The sequence below is a fragment of the Arachis ipaensis genome, chromosome B03 (genome assembly GCF_000816755.2).
Source record: "Arachis ipaensis cultivar K30076 chromosome B03, Araip1.1, whole genome shotgun sequence".
NCBI classification, from domain to species: domain Eukaryota; kingdom Viridiplantae; phylum Streptophyta; class Magnoliopsida; order Fabales; family Fabaceae; genus Arachis; species Arachis ipaensis.
In genome coordinates this window covers 134,967,301-134,976,667 of record NC_029787.2, presented here as the reverse complement: position 1 = coordinate 134,976,667, position 9,367 = coordinate 134,967,301, and the positions used below count along the sequence as shown (strand labels likewise).

Genomic DNA, 9,367 nt, shown 5'->3' with positions numbered 1-9,367 from the left:
TTTTGTTTGTTGGTTTGTTGCATGATAACATATGACGCGTCCAATAAAATAATTAATTTGAGGCTCTTATGCAAAACTTGAACTAATATATACACGTGATTTTTAATTCGAATTAGGTTAATTCGATTTATATAGATATATGTTTGATATATTTACTCTAAACTTTGACCTTCAAATATTTCCAAAAATATAATTTTGAGTTAAATTACTTTTTTTTTTGTTTGTTGCATGATAACATATGACGCGTCCAATAAAATAATTAATTTGAGGCTCTTATGCAAAACTTGAACTAATATATACACGTGATTTTTAATTCGAATTAGGTTAATTCGATTTATATAGATATATGTATGAGACTTTGATATATATAACGATTTTGTTTTGAGACATTTATAAAATATTAGAGATAGTTTGGTTTAACGATGTATTTTATCCAAAAAAATAATTATAATTACACAACTTTATAAAATAAAAGTGTATCAAAATTAAATTTGATTATTAAAAACTTACAGTTATATCTCTAAAAAAAACCTATATGCCTCATTTTTCTCAATAGTGCTAATTATTCCCGCAATAAAATTTTAGGGACCTTGCCCTTCTCTCAATTAATATTTAATGATGGTAATTTAATCCCAATTAAAGTATTAAGCATGTGGTAAAATAAAAATATTTGGAAAAAAAATTGGCCTCAAGCAGTACAAAGTTAATTTATTTTGCATTGTTGAATTATCGTTTATTTTATTTTATATTTTTAACTATTACTAAAATAATTGAGTAATATTAGTTGTAATAAACATTACATACATAAAATTATAAATTTTAAGATTAAGTTAAACAAAATAATTTATGTCATTGTCTTCCGATTAGATTAAGTTTTCATAATACTCTTTGAGATTCACGATTTTAGTTTTTTAAATCCAAAATTTAATATATTGGTTCTCGAGATCCAGTTTCAAGTACCATATTAGTCCCTAGAAATTTTTTAAGGCTGAGTCAGCGAATAAAGTACTGAGTTAACTCTAACTTGTCATGATAGACACATGGTTAAACGATGTTATTTCATTTTGACGCTTAAACAAGGCAAAAACAAAGTTTTTTTGAAAAATGAAAGTAGATAAAATGATTTGCACATTATATAAACTTTTCTTCGTCTTCTCATTTTTGTCTTGTTTAAGCGCCAAAATAAAACAACATTGTTTAGTCCTCTATGTAAAGGGGCAAGTCAGAGAATATTTAACACTGCACTTGCTAATTCAGCGCTAGAAAAGGTCCAGAGATTAATATGGTGCTCGAAGTTGGATCTCAGAGACCAATATAGTGAATTTGGGGATTTAGTCCTCCCATCATAATTACAATAAAAATTTAGAGATAATAAAAAATCAGTCCAAATAACCCAATATTATTTTATTTAGTATTAATTGATTATGACATTTTTACACATATAAGCATTTTTGTAACCAAGTTAGCATAAGTTCAACAACCAAAAAAGCATGTACGTGTCACCGCTTTTCCGTCTTCACGCTTTTTTAACATAGAAAATTTTGTTGGAAAGCACAGGAACTTATTAACATAGCACATAAATTTTTGCTGCAAATATATTTTGTTGGTTGGGTGAATCAATTGTGGTCTTTCCAAATTTTCTATGTTGTTCATAAAAAATTTTTGTGTTGTGTGCTGTGCACCAAATTTTTCATACTATATGTATTTTGCAATGTTCTAAAAACCGGTTTGAATTGGTCGGTTGAACTGATCGAACTGTGAATCAGTAAGGATTTTAATTCGGTCAAAAACTATAACCGCCCTTTCTAAAAATTATTATTAGACCGCCGAACCTATCGAGAATTGCCCAGTCAAACCGAATTGAGACTGTTTTCAGATTTTTTCATCAAACATCGTCGTTTTGTTTATTAATAATAAAAAACGAAAACGGTGAACTCCTGAACCCTAATCCCCTTCCCTTTCATCAGTAGCATCTCACATACTCGCCTCCAAGCTCCTCCAGTGCTACCGCTAGGACTGGAAGTGAGTCAAATCAGCTCATAAACTAGCTCGAATTTGATTTGTTAATAGTTCGATAAGCTAAACTCGTGAACTGATAAGCCAAACTTGAACCTGAAATTAAGTTCATAAATTAAATGAGTCAAATTTAAATTTAAATAAACTCATCCCATTGCATCACAGATTTGTATTATTTCTAGTAAATTGATGTTTCTCCTCATTACTCGTTGTCTCGTTGCTTAGTCGCGTAGACCATAGTAGCATACACATTACTCCATACAAATTTTTATAAAAAATTATAAATTTTTAAGTCCAGTTTAACACCGTACAGTAGTTCGTAATATAGATTAGATGACTATTTCAAAATTACGTATGGAAAATTAACTATTATTAATAAAAGCATAAATTTAATTGTAAAACAAGCCAGCTGAGATATATTATGTGTCTACTTTCACTTCAACAGTCAACACATCCAAATAGGCTTCATAGTTCGCCCAAACCATCAACTTCACTCGTGTAAAACTCTACATCCGTAAAATCAAAACCTTTCAAATCCTTCTACTTCGACTATTAACAGAATTCCCCTACATGAAAGTACAGAAAAATAACGACTAACTTGAAACAGCTGTTACGTTGAAACTGGAGTTTACAAAGATCAAAATAACTTTTGCAATCATTCATACAGCACATAAATGCAAACAATTGAGGAGTGTTCATGGGACAGCATCTATGATCCCCCATTCTTCTTGCATGCGAGTGGATCCCTGTGCAGGATAGCAACAAATCTTTTTCTTTATAAAAGATTCATGCTCTATTTTTCTCTTTCTGGATTTTGCTGTACAACCTGTCAAAATTGCATGTAATAATAATACATGAGGCACAAGCATGGAACATGTGAGTGAAATCACAAGCAACGTCACTTTGGTACTTTGTTCATATCCATAAATTTATGGAGGGAGTTCCCAGTGTTACTATAACTAAAAACTTCCCTCTAAAATATTGAAGAATATTCACATCATCTCTCTAAAATACAAGAACCATTTAATGCATGTTCTAGTAGGAACAACTATAAGCAGTCATTCTTGACTTTTTTTTTTTATGTGATTTCCAACTATTATAAATAAAAGTACGTAGTGGTGGTTTCTCTTGGAGCTCACATCAAATGTGTACCAGAAGCATGAAAGAATTTCTATTTTCTCCTAAAACATTATCCTGTATTACTCATTTCTATCAGCAATACAAAGCTAACACTTATTTGGGCTAACTGTCAGCATACAAACTAAAGTGCGACATAGTCTCTTGTTCAAATTGCTTCTCCATCAAGACATGCTCTAATACATTGTTCTGAAGAGAAACTGATTTTGGAACTTTCCACAAGGTGCAGAACCAATTGCCTATATTTAACAAAATCGGAGGATAAGTGAGTCACACGCACCCAAAGTTTGGTCATTAAGATATAAGCCCTTTTATATACTTGTTTCTACCATATAACAAATTGCAAAAAGGTTTATTAGCAACTTGACTCATATACACCCTAAGTTTATGCCGAACTTCTGCTTGACATCACCAATTTTATGTGAACCACCTTCCAGAGACTGAACAATTATTAATGTTTCACTCTCTGGTTAAATCTGTTAAGGTTAAACCACTTAGTTTGTTAGTCTTAATCAGAAGGAGAAGGGTAGAGAGAAGGGACTCTTTTATCTTTTGTTAAGATGAATTAGGACAATCGGAGACCTTCTCTTGAATTAGGGGTTCCTACTTGTGTTCTGTTTACATCGATCTGGGAATAATATTTTGTTTTCTCAACATGCTTCTATCATCTCTGATTACCAATTCTAACACTATTTTATAAATAATTTAACCCATAATATAGTAAATTTCAAATCCTATCTTGTACCTCCCCCTGATTTTCTTTCTTTGCTGCAAATCTGAAGTTGTTATTTCCATTTATATTGATAACATCATTAACACTTATCAAGATATTTAAACACATCAATCGTAAAATGCACTCATAATGACAACAATGTATGAATATTAATTTAAAACATCAAGTGCCAAATTACCACTGAGAAATCAGAGCAATGGGATGTAGCAAACAATGAGGGGAACTATGTTATCCATCTAAGGCATTGATTCACAAATACAGAAGTTTGTTGATTATTAAAAGACATATGAAGAAGTATATAAAGGAAGGCATATAAGCTTGGAGACTAAGTTCTGCTTTAATCAAAGCCAAAAGTACCTGCACCGATGAGAATCAGACACCTGGTGCATCTCTCATGCTTAAATTCAGGCTGTTGCGCATAGTCCTCCTTCCAATTCCAGCATTGCCTTGCATCATGGCAGCAAATTCACCATAATCAATCCTTCCATCCTAAAAAGTGAAAAGGAGGGCGGGCAGACAAAGCCATTAAATATTGCCCCAAAAGAGAGTGAAGCAACTTAAAAATTAAATAATTAGATGCAAAAAAGAATCATGCTTGCCAAATCCACAGAATTCAGGTATGATACTTCAAATGTATTAAACGCATGAAAGAAGTAATGAATCAACTACTTTTGCAAGTGTAAGAAATTGAAATGTAATATTTATTTAATTACCAAAAAATTTTTAGATGTAATATAATACAAACTTGTATTGCTTCATCAAAACTTAGGAATCTAAACTAAAATATTGTATTAAGACTTCAGATAACATTCTTCTTTTTGATATACTAAATTCTCATATGAAAGTCCAGAAATGTAGCATAAAAAGATATTTGTATTGATTATAACAAGCAAGCATCTTTACTCCGCAGAACATCCAAAATAGATTTCAAAAATAAAAAACAAGGATTGGTCAAGAATGAAGAGTAAAAAGCCAACGATTCCCTAAGCCAGTATATACTACAAGTCAAAATGACTTACATTATCTTGATCAACTTCCCTAATAATATCTTCAAGAAAAACATCAGTCATGTTATGTTCTATACAAGCTTGTTGAAGTTCGTCAACTGTAATATAGCCACTCCCATCCTTGTCAAAATATCGAAATGCTGCAATGAGATGTTCCTCGCGCTCTAGCTTGTTGAGATGAATTGTTGCAGCGATAAACTCTCCATAATCTATAGTCCCACTATTGTCCACATCAGCCTGAAATAACAAATGTTTCAGCTGGATGGAACACAATGTGAACAAAAGGGAGAAAATAAAGAAGGGGGTAGGTACACAAAATACAGAGGGATAATTTTCATAGAACTATGCCCTACCGCCTCCATAAGATCACGTATTTCTGTATCCTTAAGGGTTGACCCATATCTTCTTAGACCAGCTTTAAGCTCATCAAAAGTAATTGCACCACTGTTATCAGTATCCATAGCTTGAAACATCTCTCTCAAACCAGCAATCTCCTCTTCGGACAAACTTTCAGCAATTACCTATGAAGACAGCATAACAAGCAATTGTAACAGTTTATCCAAAATACTTATCTTCTGATAAAAAAATGTATTCAGTTGCGCCAAAAATTCTAGTTCCTTTTGGATTTTGCTCATTAATCATTACTTCATTAGTGACGCAGCATGTAATGCTCAAAGACAACTTTGTATCTCAGAACCAAGATATAAAAACTGAAAGAGGAGTATTTAAAATGATAAGTGAAATTATGTAGCTTTAATAAAACAAAATGATAACAGATGAAAGACCATAGAAAAAGAAGAGTGAGTAGAGAAGTATAACGTGAGGTTCATTATTGAAGAAGTGCATAAAATTTTTGTTGACTACATGAGCGAAGAACCAAAATTACATTATATACCAGAATGTGCTTTTCTATCTACTTCACAAGGAAATACAAGCATACATTCATAACTAAGCAAATACTCAAGCATCCATTAGCTTCACTTACCCGCAAAGCCATCTTCTTTAGTTTGTTCATTGCAGAGAACTGTTTAAGGCGGGAAAGAACAGCAGGGTCCAATGCTCTGTCAGGGGCAACTCCATTTTCACATATCCATGGATGACCTAAACAAGTAACATTAACATCATCTCATCTACATGTTATATCAAATCATCTATTATCTATTACATTAAGGGGATTGGGAGGTTTCAAATCCAATTTTTCTTTTTCAAAAATGTCCTTCGCTTTATCTTCTCCATAATAATGTTTTTACGATTCAAATCTATTTATATCTACAAAATCTAACCAGATATCTATTTTTTATAATAACTTTTTAAACTTAAATATCATATATTTTATTCTAAAAGTATTAAAAAGCAAATCAACAGCCAGTTTTAATCATGTAGATAAGTGCATGGAAACAATAAAAGCCATTATATTCTCATTATTTGCAAATTTATTCCTCTCCTTTGTTTTATATACCTGACAAAAATATTAGGCTCGTGTAAAATTGAAGTTTGGTTTCAAAGAAACAAAAAACTTCCAAGTATCAAATATTTTAAAAAGGTGTAGTTCTTCATAGGTAACTCTAAAATAACACAAATAAGGTTTGGAAACAATTTTGGAAGTATGAATAATGGGGAAAAACCAATTTTTTGTGCTTAGCCTCCACTTTATCTACTAAGAAATAACACTCACCGAGCATCTACTAAAAAGAAACAATATCTATTGTATGCGTATCATGGTGAACCTTGTCTATAATTTATAGTACTTTAGCAGAACAATACGTGAACATACATAACACTTCATGAGCTGTCAACCGTTCTGAAGGCCGAGAACACAGCATCTTTCTAATCAGATCTTTAGCACTATCAGAAATTAAAGGCCATGGATCAGAGTCGAAATCTATATGCCCCTTCAAAACAGCATCAAATATACCCTGCTGGGTTTCTGAATTCCAAAAGAAGAAACTCAGTGGTGTCACAGATCATAAACTGAGGGAGAGGAGATAAAAAATAAAATAAACAAAGGTGTCACCACTCAGAAGCACCAAATACCTGCCCAAAACGGCGGCACTCCACTAAGTAGTATGTATAGAATGACGCCCGCTGTCCACACATCTGCTTCGGGGCCATAATGCTTGAGGAGAACCTCAGGAGCAACATAGTACGGACTGCCAACCACGTCAGTGAATACTTGACCTGAGGCATTAAGATTGAAGGGTATGTTATGTTATGGTGTTCCCCAGTCAGTAACCTACTAATAATTATGAGCAAGGTAAGTTGGAGAAAAGAGTAAATAACAAATTGGTATTTAAATACATCAGGGCACACTTGAGGATAGTCAGCACTCAGCAGCATGAAAAGAAACAAGCATTTATGATATATTAAATGTGCCTGCCTAAGGTACAAATCTTTGCAATAAAACAAAAGTAATGTTGCAAAAAGATAAGTAGAAACATAAGAAGGATACATAAAGATGGAAAAACGTTTCAGTATGATGATATTATAAAGTGAAAGGCACAGAAAGGACTGGTTGTTACCTGGTTTGAAGAAAACAGAGAGGCCAAAGTCAATTGCTTTAAGAGAGAAATCATCATCCTTATTAACCAACAAGAAGTTTTCAGGCTTAAGATCTCTATGCATAACCCCGAGGGAATGGCAAGTCTCAACAACTCCAACAATGATTTTGGTCAACTCAGCAGCCTTCCTCTCGGTGTAGTGGCCCCTTTGGATGATGCGATCAAACAACTCACCCCCAGAACAAAGCTCCATGACAATATGGACGTAGAGAGGATCCTCATAAGCACCCTTGATGGTGACGATGTTCTTGTGACCAGCTAAATGGTGCATTATTTGAATTTCTCTCCTAACGTCTTCCACGTCCTCCTTGGAAATCAACTTCCTCTTGGAGATGGATTTACATGCGTATTCGATGTTGGTGGAATTCTCGGTGCATAAATAAGTGGTGCCAAATTGGCCCTGACCCAGTTTGCGGCCAAGAGTGTAGAGATCACGAATGTTGTGAGTCTTATGACCCAGGACATAATAAGCTTGGTTGTCGGGGCCTCTGCGCATGATGGTGTCCTTCTTGAAGGGTAGATTTCTCTTGTTGTTGTTGATGTTGATGTTGTTGTTGTTGTTGCTGTTGTTGTTGTTGTCTGCTGAATTGGGATTCTGCTTGGGGAGGTGCTCTGAGTCGGAGGGGTCAGAAGGATTGCTGCGCCTGGAGGGGTCTTCGGGCTGGCTGAAGCCCTGAAAATATTTTCCTCTCAAAGATCCACGGCATGTGTTGCCCATCAAACAATACGATTCTGTATTACGCCCGTTTCCTCATCCAACAATCTCTCATCAGTTTCTCTTATGCGCTAAGCTGCTGTGCTCACGAGTCACGATCAAAATCCTAATAATCACAATCACAACCATACGAATCAGAGATCAATTCATTTTCAAACACGTAGCTGGATTTTTAGATAAATAAATAAAGGAAAAACTACGGCAGCAGTAGCAACATCAACAACAAACAGAATCCAAATAACCGTACCAGAACAGGCAGAAGGTGAGGATGGAAAAGGAAAGAGGACGAATGGATAATATTAACCTCTCATGCTTTGTTTTCCATTCAATTCAATTCATTTCTCTCCTGCAGCTCCGACAGATCTTCGGAAAATAAGTTTTTCTTTTTCTCTTTTTATATTTGGGTTATTTGTTAATTTTAGGATGGATATGGTATTTGACTATTTGTATATTTGTAGCGGTTCCTGCCGAGAAACATCGGAGGTGGTCAGTGCTGACCAGCTGCGTCTACTGTAGAATTTTCAATTAAATATCACGCGTCTTTCTTTTTCTGCTTAAAAGAAAAATTTGTCCCCGTCTTTATTTTTTTTAAATAAATGTTGAAATTTATAATTTTTAGGTAGAATACTTTTATTTTTAATAAATTTTTATTATTATAAAAATTTAGATAATTTTTCTTCTGAGATAGATTAATTCTTTCGTTCTTTTTAACAAAATTTTTAATATATACGTTGAAAAATAAGTTCCTAATAAATTAAAAAAATAGAAACTAATATTTTTCATCCAATAATCAGTTAATAATTTTCTCTTTTTTTTATAATCACAACTCAAATCTTTAATCTCTGTTTACTTATCATTTTGTTAGCTAATTATTGTCTAAAATAACTATTTTCCTAACAAAATCATAAATTTATTATAAAATATTTAATTAAAAAAGAGAAAGTATGGAGAGTCAATAGAATATTATTATAAGATACACTAGTTTTTTTTTATGTTCGGACTAATGTATCTTAATTTTTTAAAATTTCTAAAATAACAAAAATTTATTCAGACCAAGTGTCTAGTTTGTATTTTTTTAATATTAATTTGGTTATATCACTTTTTTTTCAAATAAATTTAAAGTTTATTTAAGAAACAAATTAAATGATATTAAATATTAAAATATTTTTTATTTTTGGGAGTGAAAAAAAAAGGTGAACCT

The 9,367-nt window shown here is 32.7% G+C and overlaps 1 protein-coding gene across 2 annotated transcripts; it reads right to left on the bottom strand.

Moving 5' to 3' along the window:
• LOC107631945 (calcium-dependent protein kinase 26) lies at positions 2,372 to 8,610 on the bottom strand. Of its 2 annotated transcripts, XM_016335545.2 has the most exons (9): positions 8,414 to 8,610; positions 7,413 to 8,272; positions 6,928 to 7,071; positions 6,668 to 6,820; positions 5,879 to 5,994; positions 5,247 to 5,414; positions 4,906 to 5,130; positions 4,244 to 4,375; positions 2,372 to 2,842 (listed from the first exon to the last, which is right to left on the bottom strand). In XM_016335545.2, the coding sequence occupies exons 2-8, from the start codon at positions 8,167 to 8,169 to the stop codon at positions 4,259 to 4,261; spliced, it is 1,680 nt and encodes a 559-aa protein (XP_016191031.1). In that variant the 5' UTR covers positions 8,170 to 8,272; positions 8,414 to 8,610; the 3' UTR covers positions 2,372 to 2,842; positions 4,244 to 4,258. The 2 variants fall into 2 exon arrangements, with proteins under 2 accessions (XP_016191031.1, XP_020975707.1); XM_021120048.1 differs by lacking the exon at positions 6,668 to 6,820.

Excerpts from the sequence above, each read along its gene's own strand:
- LOC107631945 (XM_016335545.2), bottom strand. The coding sequence starts at position 8,169 with ATGGGCAACACATGCCGTGGATCTTTGAGAGGAAAATATTTTCAGGGC. Across the intron at positions 5,415-5,878 it reads TAAAGAAGATGGCTTTGCGG|GTAATTGCTGAAAGTTTGTC; the intron begins GTAAGTGAAGCT and ends CTGTCTTCATAG. Across the intron at positions 4,376-4,905 it reads GGGAAGTTGATCAAGATAAT|GATGGAAGGATTGATTATGG; the intron begins GTAAGTCATTTT and ends TTCACTTTTTAG.